Source organism: Salvia splendens, chromosome 18 (assembly GCF_004379255.2).
Source record: "Salvia splendens isolate huo1 chromosome 18, SspV2, whole genome shotgun sequence".
Taxonomy (NCBI): domain Eukaryota; kingdom Viridiplantae; phylum Streptophyta; class Magnoliopsida; order Lamiales; family Lamiaceae; genus Salvia; species Salvia splendens.
The window spans coordinates 20,252,042-20,274,296 of record NC_056049.1 but is presented as its reverse complement, the minus strand read 5'-3'; the positions used below and the strand labels follow the sequence as shown (position 1 = coordinate 20,274,296).

General features: G+C 39.4%; 1 protein-coding gene across 1 annotated transcript; it reads left to right on the top strand.

The window, feature by feature from the left end:
• Nucleotides 1-2,119: 2,119 nt before the first annotated feature.
• On the top strand, nt 2,120-3,276 carry LOC121776881 (WUSCHEL-related homeobox 2-like). Its single transcript, XM_042174033.1, has 2 exons — nt 2,120-2,423; nt 2,945-3,276. Exons 1-2 carry the CDS (start codon nt 2,120-2,122, stop codon nt 3,274-3,276), a joined length of 636 nt encoding a protein of 211 aa, XP_042029967.1.
• Nucleotides 3,277-22,255: the final 18,979 nt, after the last annotated feature.

The window sequence follows — 22,255 nt, the reverse complement described above, 5'->3', positions numbered from 1 at the left end:
ATTATGACCACTCAGTTTTATTCATATAATTGAAAGTTAGAAGGGATATTAATCGGACATGTGTACAATTTATAAAAAAAAAGAAAAAGAAAATAGAGGCGTGCGCGGGCTCCACCTTTAAGAAGAAAAATGATACTCCAGTTTTATATGGTCTCAACATGTTAATCTTTTACTCTTCCAATATTTTTTTTAATTTGTCACTAAATACTTATTTTTTGAAAGATTTTACCGAATGCAAAGATACTGCGGATTTTTGTAATGTATTTTTCAAGATAAAAAACATTATTCAATTTATCAAATTTTCTATTTGGATGATGATTTGAATTTATAAATTAATGTCGTAACTCGTACGTTAGTGTCTTTTTCATCTTATTGTGAACCAATCGGATGAAATTTTATTAAAATTTAAAATCTCATAATAATATTTTTAAATATAAAATGTGGGAGTATAATTTAAGTTTTTAATTCGTGTAATTTATCAACAAATTAGAAGAACGCGGAACAAGTAAAAATAAAGCTGCAGAAAGCAATCAATAATGTTTTAAGTCTTTTTTTATTTGTCTATTTAAATTACACATATCCAATTAATATAGATAGGTGATATATTACTTAAAAGCTTAAATTTAAATCTACAAAACTTAAACTATTAAATCCCCCAATATCCATCCTACAAACTAAACATAATATACATACAAATACATACGCCTCTTCCCCTCTATCGATCCTCCACAGTCCCCCAAATCAGAACATACAGATCTCTCCGCCTACGATCTGTACTCAGCGGTTCAGCTTCTCCCCCGTCTGCCGATCTTCTCTTTCTTCAGCATCTCTCTCCCATGCTTTCTTCTCTCCCTAAATCGAAGACCCTCTAAACATCACACCCTCTAACTCATAGTCATCGCCCGTTCAGTTCGCCGACAATAAGAGCCGTCGTCACCTCCCTCTTGTCACCGATCCACCACCGCTACTGACGTCGGATCGTCGCGAGCTGTTCGCCGTGGTTGAACTCCCAATTCATCCATCTCCCCCTTTCTCTTAGCTCTATTCTTATCCGGCCATGGCATTGCCTGGCGGCTCTCGCCGGCGCTCCTTCCTCACAGCCTCGTCGATGTGCCTCCTGCCTCGCCAGTTCCTTCCGCACAGCTTAGCCGCCGTTCCTCCCACCTGCACCTGCTCTGCTGGCTTCAGTGGTGGTGTACTACGACAGATTTCTTGGTTGATTCAAGTATTGATTTGGTTTCTGAGTTAATTCTCTTTTGTTGTTTTATGTGTAATTCATGGAACTTGTAAATGTTAATTTTATAAAGGTTTAAACTTATGTGAAACGCTATCGTCTTAGGATAGCCATATTGACTAATAGTTTATTTTTCTTTTTACAATTAATTATTTATTTCATGGATATATTTCAACCAATGAACAATTTTCCCGTCAAAACTGTGCCACATGGCATCCCAAAATCTCCCTTTATATATTGATAGATAGATAGATGATTAACAACAACAAATACTTAAAAGAGAACTATTCCATCTATATCCAATCAAATCTTTTAAAAATAAGGAGTTGCGTAAATCTTTCCTTTTGTTTTTAACGATAGGCAGTAGTAGAGCTCTATAGATAGAAGCAAAATCAAGTCTCATATTTCAAAGCAAACCTTTTGCAATAAATCTACACATCTATGTCTCACCTTTTTTTCACTCCACCAACGAGTAAAGGAGTCGTCTCAATTTCTCACCTCTGAATCAACTCAAACTCTCATCATCCCACCAATCTCCCTTTCCCTCTCTCTTCACTCTATCTAGCCTTCTGCAATTCCCAAAGACTAGGCCCTATACTCCTTACTCAATTCTCCCCAATCTACCCCTACTCCCAATCCCAATCCACCCACTCCTCTAGGGGCATTTTAGTAATTCCATGCATGCCCCAGCCGCTACCCTCCATGTTTTCAGAGATGTTTCTGCACCAAAAACCATACGCATGCAATGCAAATTATCTTGTGTATTTTTCCCCTTGTTTGACTCTTTTTTCCATATGATTGGTTGATTTCTAGGGCTAGTGGTCTACTTTGCCCCTTTCCCATCCCTATAAATTCAGCACATTACGTAGTAATCAAATCACAAAAATGGAGGGGGAAAGGGAAGATCAGAATGTGGGGAATGGAGGGTCGAGATGGAATCCAACGAAGGAGCAGATAAACATGCTAGAGGGCTTGTACAAGCAAGGGTTGAGAACCCCAACGGCAGAGCAGATCCAACAGATCACTGCAAGGCTCAGAGATTATGGCTACATCGAGGGCAAAAACGTCTTTTACTGGTTCCAGAACCATAAAGCCAGGCAGAGGCAGAAGCAGAAGCAGGAGACTTTCGCTTTCTACAATCGCTTTCTCCATTCGCCTACTCCTCTTTTCCCTCCTCCTTACCAGAATGGTATGTTTGTATCACATTTTGCCTTACTTTTAGTGCCTTTCTTGATTCATTTTTCACACCACTACTCTACTATGTGTGACGTCCTTTCATATTCTATTAAAGAATGGATTTTTATATAAAATTATAAAAGAAGCTAATGATCACATGCTAGAGAATGGATTTTTATTCAACCGAAAAAAAGATTGGATTTTTATCTACCTTCTTGGTCTCATGCTAAGAATGGATTTTTATTGAAGCCAAAAAAAAGATTGGATTTTTATCTACCATCTTAGTCACATGCTAAAGAATGGATTTTTATTCAACCCAAAAAAAGATTGGATTTTATCTACTATCTCAATCACATGATAATAATGGGTGTGTTTCATGGGGATTTTGAATCCTTATGAGACTGATTCCTCAAAAGGATTCATTTGCTTGAATGTGTAGTATCTCAAAAACAACTTCTTTCAAAACAAGACTCTTCAAATTTCTGCATTTTTTTTCACTAAAGATTGATGATCCATATTTGCTACATTTTGCAGTGATTTGCAGCCCATGCTACCTTCCTACACCAAAGAGTGATGCAATGTATTACCAGCAGCATCCCATGGTACAACTCCCCACTGCATCAGGTGGATTCAAGAGGTCAAGAACAAGCACTGATTCCCAATCAATGGAGCATATTAGCTGCAGCAGCCATGATCAGGAGACACTGGATTTATTTCCAATCCACCCCACTGGAATCTTGCAGGCAAGAAGTCATGATAATGATCAGAATGAATTCAAGAACCCTAGTTTTAGTGCAGATAATTCACCAAAGCTGTCAACTTGTAGTAATGATCAACCCTTTTTCAATTTCTTTTCTGGGAATTGAACTTGGTGTTGCTTTAGTTTGATTGTGAGAGCAGAATTTAGATAGGAAAGTTCTAATTAAAGTTTCCTGGAAAAGTGTGGTATTTATCAAGGTTCACTGAATTCTAGATTTTTTTCAGGGATGACTGACAGAATCTATTGATTGTGGGTTGAATTTCTTTTTATAATCAAGAATCTTTGTTTTTGCACAATTTTCTTCTTGTGGATTTTGAAGTAATATTGCTGTTTTTGGGAGGTTGAGCTACTGACACTTGACATTGCTTCTCTCTTTTGGCCATGGACAAAAATGCTGTTTGTGTTGAAGAGAAGAAAATTCTTTATTACTACTTTCTCTAGCAATAAAAAATAGTCTTATTTATGGACTACACGAATTATAACTACTAATCCACTATTTAGTACTTATAATACTCCATTTCATCTAATGTTCCATGGAAGTTGATATGTCAATTATTTATTACTAGTAATTTACTTTACATTATTAACATTTATAATAAATCTATGGAGTCGTGACTATTCATTGATAATACTACTCACTCCGTTTATATGAATATGCACGGATTTTAATTAGTAAAGTAAGAGAGAGGTAAGAAAGAAAAAATAATTAAAGTATTATTAGTGGAGAATGTGTCTCACTTCATTAGAGAGAAACATTCCTAAAATAAAAAGTGCACATTCTTGTGAGATAGATTAAAAAAAGAGTAAATATTCTTGTGGGACAGTAGAGTAGATAAATATTGTACCTGTCAATGACGGACCCAGGAATTGAAACTCGCAAGATCGAATATAATGCAAAATAATACTCCCTCTGATCCCTATTAAATGTCCCATTTCTGATAAAAATATTGATAATGTATGATTTTTTTTATGTAAAAACAGTATTTAAGCTATAACCTTGTACTTCCAATCAGACACTGATTGCCCTAAAGTTTGTTAAGTATTTAGATATGCATCATAATTGTGGTGGTCACACTCATACTACCATGAGACCTAAGCAATCCGTAAAAGGTAATAGTGGAGGTTTTTTTAACTATTGAGATAAATTCAAAATAAAATTATTCATTTGAAACTCATAAACTAACTGTCAATTTCATTCCCTAATTATGATATTTCAATGTAACCGACAAATACAATCATCCACAAGTTGCCATTATCACTAAAATAAACAAGGAATTCAAAGTTTTACATAATTTGTAAAGGGGTCATCTTAATAATGAAACTTTCCACTGAAGAGATTATCTATATGGGTGAGTTTGAGCATTTACACATCAATAATCGATTACGAAGAGTCTAGAATCATGTCCTTCATGCATGGAGTGAGAGGATCGATCTTCCACTGTAATTAACTTCTTTAGGTTCAAATGACAAATAAGTGGATGGGAAAATAAGTTACGACAAAATGATATTATTATATTCCATTCGTTCCACAAATTTTTTCCCATTTTACCTTTCAACAATTCATAACATAGATAACACTCCAAATTCACCCATGTCATCGCAGATTCAACGAGTGGCATACCTTGAGAGAGAGTGATAATTGGGTATGGAAGTGTCTGTTCTCGATAAGAGTGGGAATACGGGTACCCATAGGTATCCCACCCGAAAAATCGGATACTCAAACCTGAAAATCGTATAAAATACCTACCCGATACCTGTCTCGATAAATTTTTGTGTACCAAATATCCACTCCGGGTATTCAAACTCGATGAATTGGGTACCCAAATACTTGACTTTTTACGTATGTTAATAACTAATAAAATATTCAAATTAATATTATAATAATATAAAATACCTTTAATATCGATTATATATTTGACTAATATCTTTAATATTGATTACATATTTTATTATATAAAATTACCAAAATGGATCCCATTTATTTTAAAATACACAATTATCTTTAATATTGATTATATACTTGACTAATATCTTTAATATTGATTATATATTTTATTATATAAAATTACCAACATGGATCCCATTTATTTTAAAATACACGATTATCTTTATCTTTATGGGAATTGATTATGCAATATGTAAATATAGTGTTCTTACACATCCAATCAAATATAGAAACAATCTATAATATAATTCAAAAGTTAAAAATCAATCAGGTATTAAAAATAGTCATAAATCGAGTATCAAGTATATTGGTTATCCAATACCCAAATTATCTTAAATTTCATTACCTAATCATATAAATTGGGTATTGGATATCCCATCCCCAGCGGGTATCGAGTCAGTTCGGGTAAACCAAATCCCGATATCTTTGTTCCCACCCCTATCGATACACATGTATTGTTGGATATCATGGCCTGTTTTTCTTTCTTAAATTTTAATCTATTTAGGTCACGGTGGGTTTACCAATATTTCCTCTTTTTTCATTATATTGATAATAATCCAGATAAAAAATCTTACCATTAATTTAAGAATAATTCAAATCGCATTTATTACCTATTAATTCTTTGCCCATATATTTCAGCCGTTACAGAATTAAAAAGCATTGACATTAGATCTCCAAGAGTCAACGATTTACTTAAATGCCGGTCCGCATATTTGTCCGTTTTACATTTGATAACTCCAATTTAAGACTTTATCTCTCTTATCTTTTTTATTTTTTACTTTATTCTTCTTTTATTTAATTTATTTTTAAGAATCCATGTAAAAAAATTTAGGGGGAATATTATTTAAATATCAATACCTAGAATCTGAACATTTATTACTCCTCATAAAAAAATAGAATATAAATAGGTCATCCATGGGTAGCATTTGGAAACATTGCCACCCATAAATTAAATAATGGCTAAGCTCATCGCATCTCTTTTGCTAGTTATGTTTTATCTCTCTCTCGCCACAGCTGGTAAGAATATATACTCTCTCTTTCACTCTCACTCTCACTCTCACTCTCTCATGAGTTGATAAATTTGCAGGTGAAAAAATTTGTCAAACGAGGGAAAAGTTGGAGTGTAAAGTTGGGGAGGAAGGAATAAGGTCAATATGCTCAGAATATTGCAATGTACTCCTAATTAGCCGCGGATTAACACTCTTTCGAGCAGAGTGTATTAATCCATCAAGTGAAACTTTTTGCATATGTTACTATCCTTGTTAACCTTCATTATTTTTATTCAATAATACTAATAACATATATATTTTCTTTAAATATCTACCTTTTTTTCTTTTCTTGTAGAACCCCTCAGAATTTGTTTCGACTTGTGTGATTGAATATGTGTTGTGCTCAATTTTTTTTTTTGAGTGACTTTCATTTAAATGACAAAAATCTAATCTAGTAGTATGAAATATTCATACGGTAAAGGTATTCTTGTAATCCATAAAGAATTAATAAGAATTGAGACCAGATCTCCAACAATGAACATAAATGCAAATATGCAAGTCCATATATTTTTCAGTTTTACATTTGATGTCATTTAACGTCTTCATAATTAAAAATTAATTCTTAAACAATTTAAAGAGGAGTCATTATTTCACTTTCTTGAAAGGCTTTCATGAAAATATCAAATCCAACTCACACACGTTAGTCACATAGAATCCTGACAAACAAACATAGCCAAACAGTTATGCTCCCTCTTTAGAATAGTTTGAGTGTCGTTCGTACACGGCTCGAGATTTTTCGTACTATAAAAAATGTTTAAGGATATATTTATAGTTAGCTAAACACGTTAGTTTGTGTTTTTGAATAAAACCAACTAAGCTATATAATAATAATAATAGCGGCATGACACGGCTACTCCTACGAATATTGAAAAATATTTTTTTAATCAATTAAGAACGTTAATTTGTGTTTCTTAATAAACTACCCGCTGCAAGATATGGCAATTCCTAATCAATTAAGAACGTTAAATTGGATTAGCATTACGAGAGGGAAATCGAGTTTGAGTTGGATTAGCTTAACTATTTCCTTGGTATTGCATGACCTATATCTATATGTATTATCCTAAAACAATTCATAGATTCCTTTTGAGTTAATCATGGTTGAAAAGGCGGATGAGATCGATGAGTTTGCACCCAAATTTGATGGCGACAATCCACACCTATTTTGCCAAGGACGATGGCCGCTTCTTTTGCGCTGGCTCAATATTATGAGGAGATGGGCCCACCCATGATGATGCACGGCTCGGGTTCGGGAAAGGGAAAGGATAAATGTGAAACCATTATTGATCCTGTTTTTATAAAATGAAAAAACCTTAGTTGGGCTGAAGGAGAAGTGTCAGAGAGGACTAAGTTTCACTCACATAAACACTAAATTTTATGAAAAGATACATAAAATTTCACATTAAAAAAATGGGCCCAAGTATTTAAGGAAGGCAAAAACAAAGCTTTACGAATTCAATCAATAATCCATAATTAAAACCGTAAAATAGCAACCAAAACAAACTCAATCCATTTACAACCTAGAATATATGATTAGAAACTTAAAACATACTGTATAAAAATTTGTACATAAACATCTCAATGTGATATATAGCAATAGGGATATACTAATATGCTAACTAATTTTAAAGGGCTAATGTACATCCAATCATGTGCTGTCACGTGACACGAAAAATGCAATATTGTATACAGAAAAATGCAATATACATTTGTCAAGCTGTAAATGCATTTTCGTAAGATTGCATTTTTGTTATATGCAGATTGCATTTCTTATTATTGAGTTTTGTTTTTTAGATATAGGTTGTTTATTTGCATTTTATATATAGACGGATTGCATTTATAGTATAATTTATTTTGCATGGTAGACAATTTATGTTAACATGCAAAACTCAACAATATAAAATGCAATTTGCCTATAACTAAAATGTAATCTACGAAAATGCATTTATAGCTTGACAAATGTATATTGCATTTTTCTGTATACGATATTGCATCTTTCGTGCCACGTGGTTGGATGTACGTTAGCACTCTAATTAAGGATGCGCCCTAATGCTCCCCTATAGCAATATATACAAAAACTTATCATCATCAATACCCAAGAAATAGCTTCTCCTTTTCAAACAAATACTACATCGATCCAATATTCAAATGAAGTACCACAAAATGCAACAATTAATGGTCCAATAATTGAAAACTAACACACTTATTTTTAGCCTCTCACTTTACCAATATCGTATTAATATTCATGACAGTTTCACAAGTTCTTATATTTAGAAAATGGATGGATTATATTATTAGAGGCCCATATAAAAAAATAAAAGTTAAAACAATTGAAGACGTTCCGGGAAGATGGCATTTAGTAGTAATTAATTTATAAAACCGTGTTTGGTTAAGTGGGCCGTGGGTGAAGTTAACGAAGAAAGGGACTCAGCTAGTGTTCATATCTACGAAGGAACTTGGAGCAAAGTGCAAGAGATTGGGCTCGATGCAGACCAGTTTGTGAATATGCTGCTTCTTGATGGCATCTTCATCATTGATTGGGAACAGGCGGCTCGCGGCGTTGAGGGCCAACCTCAAGAATTCAGGGCCAGCAGTTTCTTTTTTTTTGCCTCTCTGTAGCTTTGAAGTTGATATAGTGGAAACGGTGTTTGCTGTTTCTCTTCTTTTGTTTTCATTTGTTTTATTGGAATTTGTTCACGTTGGCAAGTAGGTGTTCATTTGTATATGAACTCATGTATCAGATGTTGAGTGTTTATAGATAAAAATATATGTGTTTTGGCTTATTTCTTGCTTCAAAGTGTTGACTGATAAATGAGAGTAAGTTAGGAGAGATAATGGATGCAAATGGAATCAACTGGTGAGTAGCAAAGGACTAGTTGGTAAAGGCATTTGATGGTGTCAAAGCAAAAGGGCCATTTTTCTGTTTCAAATGAGCAAATAACAGCAAGTAAAACCACTCTAGGTTGTGACTCACATAAAAATGCTCCCACCGTGATTTCTTATAATCACATAGCGTCGAAATGGAATCAACCCATTTTTATATGCTACTGACTATTCGTATTGAGATTTTTATACGTGGGAGTATAAATTTTCAACCATAACTCTTCGGGTTTCGGGCTAACCTGCCATGTAGCCGAATTGAGCAAATGATACGGAGCAGTGATATGGATTTGGGATCAGACGAATGACCCGTTGGATATATTGATCCAATAACCCAATGTATAAGAGTTTGTAGCGATCTCCTTAGAATCAAATATCTAGCTTGATCACTCCAAGAGCTTTAGAAACCTCGCCCGTTTGGCTATATGATCAGCCAAGAACTTCGGCATGGTTGAACGTCGCAAGAACTTACTCAAAGTATCTTGATAAATTTTAAACAAGTAAAATGCTCTACATGGTGAATTCAACTCACAAAGACACTCTATTTTCGATTTTATCAAGTGTGTCTTGAAATGACATGCTTAAAAGTCTATTTATAGTCTTAAAAGCCTCACATTATTAGTACTCCCACTTAGGGGTGAGCAAAAAAACCAGAAACCGAATATCCGAACCGAACCAAACCAAAATTTTGAAATTCGGTTCGATTTTTTCGATTTTTCGGTTCGGTTTTAAAAATAAAAAAATTTCGATTTTTCGGTTCGGTTAATTTAATATATTATATTATATATAATATATATTATATGTATTATTAATTTTATATTATATATAAATATTCTATGAGTATATATAAAATAAAATAAAATACACATATATAAATATATATTTATATTATATTTATTTTTTTCAGGTTTTTCGGTTTTTTTTTGCGGGTTTTCGGTTTTGTTCGGGTTTTTCGGTTTTTTAAGTTATGTTTTCGGTTATTCGGTTTCGGTTTTTCAGTTTTTCGGGTTCGGTTCGGTTTAGATTTTGAATTAAATTCGGTTTTTCGGTTTTGGTTCGGTTTTGACAAAAAACCGAACCGAAACCCGAATGCACACGCCTACTGCCACTTAAGACTATTAAAATGACTGGTAAATTAAAAATACTCTTCATTTTAGCTACTTCATTATTCACGAAAATGCCTCATTTTGTCTTTAATTTGGGCTTCCAAAATGTAATATATAATGAGTCTCGGCTTCATGCATTGGGCAACCCATCAACTTGGATAATATTCATCATTTGCGCTGGCTGCGTATTAGGGTGTCCACTATGGCATGGACGCGGCTATAGCCGCGTCCACGGGCGGGCGGCAGGCGGGCTATAGTGGAGGGCGCGGGCGGACGGCGAAATCGGGGCGGTAGGGGGCGGACGGGCATCAGCCGGCTCCGGGGCGAGGACGCGGCTATAGCCGCGGCGCCTATAGTGGCGGCGCCGACAGCCGCGGCTATAGCCGAATTTTTTTTATTATTATTTGTATTTTTACATTTCAATTCACCTATAAATACACCCCACTCCATTCATTATTTTCACACCATTCCAGCTCTATATCTATAAAAATTTCTCTCACTACAATTTGGGGCCGGAAATGAACAATTTGTGGAGAGACAGCTGGAATGCTCTGGTTCAACAAGTGCAACACCAGGCCGCCCAGGAGGAAGCGGCCCGTTTGGCGGAGGAGGCGGAGAATGCGGAGGATGCGATCCCTCGTGCTATTACTCATCGGCGGACAATCCCAGGAACAATTCTTTTTTGGGTAATGCATGTTAATGGAATTACATTTTAATGAAGAAGTTTAGTTGTATTCCGACTCAGGGAGTGACGCACAACAGTTATGCGTCGTTATTAATGAACGACGCACAACCCTTATGCGTCTTTGGTTAATGACGCACAAGGGTTATGCGTCGTTCAAAGACGCATAAGAATTATGCGTCTTACCCTAGTGACGCATAACCCTTATGCGTCACACTGGTAAGCATTTCCGCCTGTCACCCGGGTGACCCGGGTTCGATCCCCGGCAACGGCGCAATTTTTTAAGTGATTAGTATTTGATAAAAATGAGTTATTCTAAACATTTATTTTTGGCAAATAGATATTACTCTTATAAAAGAATTATGCGCCTTTGCCGGGGATCGAACCTGGGTCACTCGGGTGACAGGCGGGAATGCTTACCAGTGTGACGCATAAGGGTTATGCGTCATTAGGGTAAGACGCATAATTCTTATGCGTCTTTGAACGACGCATAACCCTTGTGCGTCATTAACCAAAGACGCATAAGGGTTGTGCGTCGTTCATTAATAACGACGCATAATTGTTGTGCGTCACTCCCTGAGTCGGAATACATCTAAACCTCTTCATTAAAATGGAATTCCATTACTAGACTAGAACAAAAGTAGAAAGAGCTCCAATCCCACGAGACCACGTCGGTGCGCACCATCGTCTAATGGATGATTACTTCGTGAAGACTGTCCGCCAACCGGTTGGACCGAAGAAACAATATTTTGTGCGCAAACAAGAGAGTGCTAGGAAGGATGTTGAGCGGGCTTTTGGTGTCCTCCAATCGCGGTGGGCTATTATACGGTGTCCGGCACGAGTTTGCCACGAAGATGATGTCGCGAATATTATGTTAGCCTGTATCATATTGCATAATATGATAATAGAAGATGAAGGCTTTGCGGCAGAGCGATGGGCACCGGAAGAAGGCGCAAGTACAAGTCACGGTGTTGCCTCCGCACCGATCCAGATGGGCGTACCACGAAGCAATGAATATTTGATCCAACGCTTCGCTGATATGCGCAGGACCACATCACATAACACACTGCAGGCCGATTTGATTGAAGAAGTGTGGGCACGTAGGGGAGGTGGTGGCGCAGTGTAAACATGTTAGTGATTTGTGATTTGTACTAGATTAAATGTAGTGTGTAATTTTAATTTTAATTTTAATTTTAATTTTAATTTTAATTTTAATTTAATTTTAATTTTAATTTTAATTTTAATTTTAATTTTAATTTTAATTTTAATTTTAATTTTAATTTTAATTTTAATTTTAATTCTAATTTTAATTCTACTTCGTATAGTCGTGTTCTTCTAATTACGTATAGCCCGATAAATTTGTTCATAATTACTTAAAACATTATAAAATGAAAGTTGATTATAAAATTTGGGGGCTATTGGAGGTGTCCACTATAGTGGCGGAAATAGAATTTTGGGGCTATAAACAATAAAACTGGGGCTATGGACAAAAACTGGGGCGGGGCTATTGGGCGTGTCCGCCTTATAGTGGACCCTCTTAAGGGCACAAGTGGAGGCCGCCGCGCCGAGGAGTCGAGGACTATGGTAGAAGCTTTTGCGCTGGCTGCGTATTACGAGGAGATGAACCCACCCATTAATGAAGGAAAAAGATGAATAAACGTGGAACCATTATTAATCCTATTTTTCAAAAAGACAAAAAGACTTAATTGGGCTGAGTTGAAGGTGAATTGTCATAAGGGAATTTGTTTCACATACCATAGACAATATATTCCTAAACGTCTATGTAAATGCAAAATATAGCTCAGTTTATCATCACACAGTCAATTTTTGTTTCTTTTTTCGTTTAATTGAATCTACTGTTTGTTAATTTAATTTATTTACAAGAAATTTTAAGAATTTTATTCCTTTCTCAATCTTATGGTTTTCGTATGTTTTCCACTTTTCTAAAAAACAAATGATCTCTACTTCAATAATGTCAAATTCTAATACGAGCCTGACACGAGCCTACCTATGATAGTATTATTCTTGTAGATATTTTAGAGATGATCTTATACTATATGTTAGGTTATACTAGGATATGATTTGATTTGTATCTAGACATTAGGGAGTCTTTTATACTTTGTCCCACTTAAAATTTTCATCTTTCCTTTTTAGTTTTAGTAATATTAAAACCACCATAATACTACATCCGTCCACTATAATATTCATACTACCTTCATTAATGGAAAATAGTTTTAGTAATAGATGAAATAAATTTTAATGCAAATTGATAAAATAAAATAAACTTAGGAGTAGTTTGCTTTCTATGAAACTCAATCACAAGTTAAGACACTGGGCATAAAAGCATTTGACTAAACTGCAGTTTTATTTTCTGGGTAGGGCGTTTGGTTTTCAATAAACAAATGCTGCTCTAGAGTAACCATCGTTTGTTTTGCATGATTTACTAATAGCATCTCCAATGGCGGCTAGCGGACCGGCTAGCCGATTCTCGGCGCTGACCGGTCCGGTCGCCGAACCATTGGAGTCGGCTAGTGCCAACTCGGCGAGCGGACACCGATTCTCGGGAGTCGGGCGGTCGCCGGTCGGCTGGCCGCCATTGTAGGCGGGCGATCGGCGAGCGATCGGCCAGCACTTTTTTTTTATAATTTTCGAAACACTATATATACGCGATTTGCACGTCATTTTCATTCGCACCGCTTGTTTTAACGAGTTTTCTCTCTCACTTAATTTCTGTACAAGAGCAACAACGTGAAATGAGTAACGCGGGTGGTAGTAGTGGTGGGGATGCTGAGGAGTACGCACGTCAAATGAACGAAGAGTTGGAGGCCTATACGTCCCGCGAGATAAACCGGTTGCTACAAAGGGCCTTGCAGCCGGCGGTACCTCAACCTCCACCCGTTGTCCACCGACGAGCAGTGATTGATCGAGATCACGTAGCTGCACATCAGCGGCTATATGAAGACTACTTTGCGGAGGAGCCGCGGTTTGGGGCGCCTCTTTTTAGGCGCCGTTTTAGGATGCGTAGGCTAGTGTTTATGAGTATCGTTGATGCTTTAGAGCGTCGATATTTGTATTTCCGGTTCAGGTACGATGCGGTTGGCAGACCCGGCCACACACCTATACAAAAGTGCACTGCATCAATCAGGCAGTTGGCCTACGGAGGCGCGGAGACATGTGGGACGAGTACCTCCACATCGGTGAGACGACTGCCCTAGATTGTCTGAAGTATTTCTGTCAGGGCGTCATTGAAATATTCCGTGATCAGTATCTTCGAAGCCCTACCTCTGAAGAGTGCCAGGATCTTATGCAGATGCACGGGGAGAAGCATGGGTTCCCCGGGATGTTGGACAGCATAGATTGTATGCATTGGGAGTTGAAGAACTGCCCCGCTGCCTGGAAAAGGGTTCTACACGACCGGTTACAAGGGAAAGAATCCCACGATGATCCTCGAGGACGTAGCTGATTACCGGCTGTGGATTTGGCATGCATATTTTGGTGTAGCCGGGTCGAACAACGACCTCAACGTCCTCAACTCGTCACCCCTTTTCAACGAGCAGTGCCAGGGTGTCGGTCCGGCCATCAGTTTTATCGCCAACGGGAACCAGCATGATATGGGCTACTACTTAGCGGATGGGATATACCCCAGGTGGCCCGTCTTTGTGAAGATGATCAGATGCACATCAGATGAGAGGAAGGCCTACTTTGCGGAACGGCAGGAGTCGACGTGCAAGGACGTGGAGCGCGCATTTGGTGTGCTCCAGTCTCGATGGGTGGCAATTAGAGGTCCAACGCTTTTGTGGCATGTCGACTGCATTGCTGATATAATGTACGCCTGTATTATCCCGCACAACATGATTGTCGAAGATGAAGGTGTACAACTGACTAGTTGGGCCAATGACGATGCTAATGAAGCCGGCCCAAGCCACGGCGTGGCCGCCCCCAACATACGAAGGGGGGTACCTCACGATGAAGTCGGCCGCCTCAAGGCACATGCCGACATGCGCCAAGTGGATGCTCATATTCGACTCCAAAAGGATTTAATTGAAGAGTTGTGGGCGCGAGGACTGCACGTCGTTAGATTTTTTTTAATTAATGTAATTTTTTTAATTTAAATATTATTATTGAATTTTCTCGTATCTGTGTCATAAATTTAATTCCGTATTTTATGTGATTGTTAATTATTTATTTTTATAATTTATTTATTGTGGCTAGCCTATTGCTAGTCTATTGCTTGTCCAGTTGCTTGTCCTGATGATATGGCAGGAGGAGTTTTTAGTGCTGATGATGTGGCAGGAGGACTTGTGGCTAGCCTATGGCTAGCCTAAGAGCATCTCCAGTGGTCGGCGAGCGAGCGGCTCGCCGATTTTTGGCGCTCGCCGAACGGCTCGCCGAACTATTGCAGCCGGCGAGCGCTAAATCGACGAGAATTTCGGCGAGGGTACGCCGATTCTTGGGCGCTCGCCGATTCTCTCGCCGATCGGCTCACCGCTATTGCAGCCTCCCGATCGGCGAAGAACTAGGGAGCGATTTTTTTTTTAAATTTTCGAAACACTATATATACGCGATTTGCACGACATTTTCATTCGCACCACTTGTTTTAACGAGTACTCTCTCTATCTTAATTTTTGTACAAGATCAACAACAACGCGAAATGAGTAACGCGGGTGGTAGTAGTAGTGGTAGTGGTGGGGATGCTGAGGAGTATGAACGGCGTTTGAACGAACATTTGGATGCCTATACGTCCCGAGAGATAGACCGGCTGCTACAACGGGCCTCGCAGCCGGCGGTACCTCAACCTCAACCCGTTGTCCACCGCCGAGCAGTGATTGACCGGGATCACGTAGCTGCACATCAGCGGCTATACAAAGACTACTTCACACCGGAGCCGCGGTTTAACGTCAACCTTTTCAGGCGGCGTTTTAGGATGAGCAGGGCCATGTTTATGTGTATTGTCGACGCTTTGGAGCGTCGATATCTGTGTTTCCGCTTCAGGCACGATACGGCTGGCAGACCCGACCACACACCTATTCAAAAGTGCACTGCGGCAATCAGGCAGCTGGCCTACGGAGGCGCGGCAGACATGTGGGACGAGTACCTCTACATCGGCGAGACGACTGCCCTTGAATGTATGAAGTATTTTTGTCAGAGCGTGGTTGAAATATTCGCTGACCAATACCTTTGAAGCCCAACCCCCGAAGACTGCCAGGAGCTGATGCAGATGCACGGGGAGAAGCATGGGTTCCCGGGTATGTTAGGCAGCATAGATTGTATGCATTGGGAGTGGAAGAACTGCCCTGCTGCCATGAAAGGGTTCCACACGACCGGCTACAAGGGAAAGAATCCCACGATGATCATCGAGGCCGTAGCTGATTACCGGCTGTGGATTTGGCATGCGTATTTTGGGGTAGCCGGTTCGAACAACGACCTCAACGTCCTCAATTCGTCGCCCCTTTTTAACGAGCAGTGCCAAGGCGTCGGTCCGGCCATCAGTTTTGTCCCCAACGACAACCAACATGATATGAGCTACTACTTGGCGGATGGGATATACCCTAGATTGCCCGTCTTTGTGAAGACGATCCGATGCGCATCAGATGAGAGGAGTCGGCGCGCAAGGACGTGGAGCGCGCATTTGGTGTGCTCCAGTCTCGATGGGCGGCAGTTAGGGGTCCAACACGTTTGTGGCATGTCGACTGCATTGCTGATATAATGTACGCCTGTATTATCATGCACAACATGATTGTCGAAGATGAAGGTGTACAACTGACTAGTTGGGCCAACGCTGATAATGAAGCCGGTCCAAGCCACGGCGAGGCCGCCTCCAACGTACGAAGCGGGGTACCTCACGATGAAGCCGGCCGCCTCCAGGCACATGCCGACATGCGCCAAGTGGATGCTCATATTCGACTCCAAAAGGATTTAATTGAAGAGTTGTGGGCGTGGAGGACTGGACGACGATAGTTTTTTTTTTAATTATGTAATTTTTTTAAATTATGTAATTTTTTTTATTATGTAATTTTGTTAAATTATGTACCTTTTTTTAATTTAAATGTAATTATCAAATTTTCCCGTATATGTGGAGTGAATTTAATTCCGTATTTTGTGTGATTGTTAATTATTTATTTTTAGTGCTGATGATGTGGCAAGGCTGTGGCTGGGCTATTGCTTGTCCAGTTGCTTGTCCAGCTGATGTGGCAGGAGAAATTTAGTGCTGCTGATGTGGCATGGCTGGGCTATAGCTGGGCTATTGCTTCTCTGCCGACCACTGTGGATGCTCTAAAACCATTGGAGATGCTCTAACTGATTACTTATTACAATGACAAATTTGTCCTCCGTAAATTCAGCAAATGACCCTTATAACCTTTCAAACCCTAGCATTCAAAATATAATGTAGAATCCTCTCATTTTAGTTCCCGCTGCCGTCGAGATACTAGAGAAAAAAAATTGCTTCTGCCTGCAAACCCTTGAGTAAGTGCTTCTCCTACTTCTGTTTTGATACGGTCCTAACTCGAGAGCGCCCGATTTTGACCGATATCACGTAACCCAACGCAATCAAATGACAATTTAACGAGAGAATGTGAAATAGGAAACGAATAGGAATTGTATTGATAGGAATAGAATGAAACAACGATATAATGATGAAAGAACAACGATACGATGCCTTGGATCCACGACCCAATGCACACACTGATCACACTTCTTCGACAACCTCCCAAGGTGGTGGCCTCCCCATATATATAATAGCCTCTTCACGCGTTCCGCACTTATCCACCTCAACATGCCACCTCATGTGATGAGCACGTGCCTTCATGTGCCTTATTGATCCATGTCAGCTTTTTAAATCCTACTAGATAATACGAGACCACATCCTTCTTAGCGCAAGGATGTGCTCATGTTGCATGCATGTTGTGATGAGTATTGATGAAATCATGCATGCAACAATACTCCCCTCTTAAGGTTCCTTGCCCTCAAGGAACCAAGGGAACCTTTCGATGATAACATCCGCGAATTCCCAAGAGGCATCAGAAGGAGATCGGCCTGCCCAATGAATCAGCCATTGTGTTGCCGCTTGGTTACGTCGCTTCACCATTTTCCTCTCGAGTATAGCTAGAGGAATGTCATCCTTGATATGAGAGATGGAAGGAAGATCAGTAATAGGTCCCGTGGGAGCTGCAGCTTCTCTCAACAAGGAAACATGGAAGACATTATGGATTGCAGCTGAAGCAGGCAAATTCAACTTATAAGCAACCTTGCCGATTTTGTCAAGAATCTGATAGGGCCCAAAGAACTTAGGTTCAAATTTTTGATGAGGTCCCCAAACTGACTTCTGCCTATAGGGTTGAAGCTTCAACCAAACCCAGTCTCCAATCTTAAACTCATTATCAATCTTATGTTTATCAGTCTGCCTCCTCATTCTATCTGCTGCTCTCTGCAGATTATTTTTCAAAATATGGATCATAGCCTCTCTATCTCTCAAGGTGATGTCCACTGCTTCAATGTTAGAGTCACCCGGCAGATATGGAATGTGTAGTGGTAGAGCAAACCCATAAAGAGCTTCAAAGGGAGTCATTTGTATACTTGAGTGGAAGGAGGTATAGTACCAATACTCCGCCAACCCCAGCCATTGAGCCCAAGAATGTGGCTTCGCGCCAACTGAGCATCTCAAATAGCACTGGAGACATCTGTTAACTACCTCAGATTGGCCGTCAGTCTCCGGGTGATAAGCTGTGGAATAGAGCAGCTCAACTCCCAGCAATGTCATGAACTCTTTCCAAAATGACCCAACAAAGCTCAGCCACTTACTATTCTCTCAGGCATTCCATGTAGCTTAAACACCAAGTTTAGAAAAAGCTCAGCCACTGACTTGGCAGTAAAAGGATGGGATAATGCCAAGAAGTGAGCATACTTGCTCAACTGATCCACAACAACCATAATAGTGTTCTTCCCATGAGAGGTGGGCAGGGCCTCAATGAAATCCATGGTTAAGTCAGTGAATATAGCCGAAGGTAAGGGTAGTGGCTGTAGTAACCCTGCTGGTGGACAGTTGCTGGGCTTATACTTCTGACAGATGACACATACTCGAACAAATTCCCTCACATCCTTTCGGAGCTTAGGCCAATATAGGAGAGCAGAGATCCGCTTGTAAGTCCCAAGTACCCCCGAGTGGCCAGCCAAGGCAGATTCATGAAACAGAGAAAGGATTTGAGCTTTGAGCTGCAAGTCATTGCCAACAACCAACCTCCCCTGCCTCCTTAATTCCCCCTTATACCAACTGAACTTTGAGTGAGAGTTTGGATCTTGTTGCAGCTCCTGAATCAGTTTTTGGAGATGAGAATCAGAATCCCAAGAGGCCTTAATCTTAGCGATTAATTCCAGTGGAATAATATATGAGGTGAGGGCATGTAAAAGGATCTCAGGGGCTCTTGATAAAGCATCAGCCACCGAGTTATCAACTCCCTTCTTGTATCGAATTTCGTAGTCAAAGTGCATCAACTTGGCCATCTAAGCTTGCTGCGTAGGAATAGTTAACTTTTGCTCCAACAAGTATTTCAAACTTTGATGATCAGTCAATATGAGGAACTTTCTACACTAAAGATAATGGTACCACTTTCGAACAACCATCAATATTGCTAGCAATTCCTTTTCATAAACTGAAAGAGATTGATGTTTGAGAGATAAAGCCTTACTGATAAAAGCTATTGGGTGCCCTTCCTGCATCAATACCGCTCCAATTTCCACCCCATATGCATCAGTTTCTACCACAAAATCCTTGGTGAAATCAGGTAAAGCCAACACTAGTGCAGATGTCATGGCTGATTTCAACTGCTCGAAGGCAGCTTGAGCTTCGGCAGACCATTTGAAGGCAGACTCCTTGATAATATTCACTAATGGCCGAGCTATTATGCCATAGTTGGAGACAAACCGCCTGTAGTATCCAGTTAGACCCAAGAAGCTCCTTACATGTTTGATAGATTTTGGAGTAGGCCAACTTTTAACAGCCTCCACTTTACCCTCATCAGTAGCTACTCCCTCACTCGAGATCACATGACCGAGATACTCCACCTTATTACAACCAAAAGAACACTTTGATCGTTTAGCCACCAAGCAATGCTGCTGCATAATACTCAGCACATCAGTTAAGTGATGTTTATGCTCGGTTTGGCTGCTACTATATATCAAAATGTCATCGAAGAAAACCAGAACGAACTTTCTCAAATACTCCTTGAACACAGTATTCATAAGATTTTATAATGTAGCGGGAGCATTTGTGAGGCCAAACGGCATAACCATAAATTCGTAATGTCATGCGTGAGTCTTAAAGGCTGTTTTGAAGATATCCTCGGGCGCCATGCGTACTTGCCAATAACCCGAACGAAGGTCCACCTTTGAAAACCATTTAGCTCCCCCTAGTTCATCCAGCAACTCTTCAATCACAGGGATCGGGTACTTATCTTTAATAGTGATAGCATTGAGGGACCTATAATCAACACATAATCTCCAAGTGGAATCCTTCTTCTTTACTAGCACAATAGGGCTGGCAAAAGGGCTGTTGCTAGGGCGTATAACTCCTGATATCAACATCTCATCAATCATGGCATCAATGACATCTTTCTGTTTAGTGGCATACTTGTAGGGTCTGATGTTCACAACATCAGTGCCTTCCTTGAGTACAATTCTATGTAGGGGTGTCGAAACGGGTACCCGCGGGTACCCGCACCCGATTTTGGCCGAAAAGTTAGTCCCGATACCCGTCCCGCATTTAGTTGGGTATTACCCGATACCCGAGTCGGGTATCCCGCACCCGACACCGCGGGTACCCGACCCGAAACATTTTTTTTTTAAATCTTCTTTTTTTAAATATTCTTTGTATATTTTAGATGCTTTTTTTGAAATACTAATTGATGAATGTAATAGTCTCACTTGAAACTTTTTATTTTTAATTTTGTTGAAATTGAGATCAAGCCAAGGAGTTGAAGAGTAAGAGAAAAGACGGAAAAAAGATTTGTGATCTTAACTTTAAGATTCTTAACCCTAACCCTAGTTAAAAGTTATAAACTTAAAAAATATATTTTATAATATATTACTAATAAAAAATTACATTATGATTTTTAAATATTCAAATCTTAAAAAAATTACATCATGAAGAGCAATTATTCAAATAAAAAATAAAAAATTATAAAATATCAATACATATATATCGGGTATTTTCGAGACTATCGGGATTACCCGGTCGGGTATCGGGTATCCCGATACCCGTACCCGATACCCGGTCGGGTATCGGGATACCCGATACCCGCAAAATCCAAAATTATTATACCCGGCCACGCCACATTTCCCGATTCCGTCGGGTAACGGGTACCTGATACCCGGTGGGTAACGGGTCGGGTTCGGGATTACCCATTACCCGCTACCCGTTTCGACACCTCTAATTCTATGGTCTTGTGATCTAGCTGGAGGTAACCCTTTTGGTTCCTCGAACAACTCAGCAAAGTCTTCTAGAATCAAGTTCAATTTCGGCCACCCCTGCTCTGACTCCAGTTTCCAACACCCCCATGGATCACACTCAACTGATGGCATTAGTAAGTTCATTTTCTCATCGTCACTGTCACTTCCTTGCTGGTTCAGGACATGGAGCGAATGTAATTGCTCATTTTTTGCTGCCCATACTACACCATGTAAGGTTACTATTTTGTCCCCAACAGTAAAGATCATACTTAACTTCTCAAAATTCCACCTAATTTCACCAAGTGTGGACAACCATTGACCTCCTAAAATAAGATCATATGTTTCAAGATGAATAAGGTATACCTTAGTTGTAAATGAAAATTCCTGCATCTCCCACATCAGATTCTTGCACTTCTTAGTACACTGCAAAACCTGGCCATTAGCTACTTCCACAGCTCGGGTAGGGACTTGCAACCATTCACAGTTGATCTTATCGGCCACTTTTGTACTTAAGAAGTTATGAGTACTTCCGGTATCTATCAATATTCGCAGAGATCTCTTCTGACATTTTCCCCTCACTCGCATGATTTGAGGGCCATCTTTCCCCCACACAGCATGCAATGAGAGTTGAAGGTCCACCTCAATCTTCCGCTTCCTCATTTTCACCTTCTACCTGCTCTAATTCATCCTCCTTCACCTCATGTTCTATCATATGTATTACGAAGGATTTTCTCCTAGCACAATGGTGGTTTAGAGTGAATTTTTCAGTGCACCAGAAGCACTCCTTCCTTGCCCTCTTTTCATCCATCTCCTTGGGAGTAAGGTGGGCACTAGCACGCACTCCCATCCTGTTACCCTCCCTGTTGTCGTTAGCATTCCCGTGGCTCGCTGGCTTATAGCTAGTGGCGGTTACAACCAGAGGTTTACTATTTGAGTAATGACCACTCCCAGCCTGCCCTCCGCTAGGTATCATCTTCGATTTA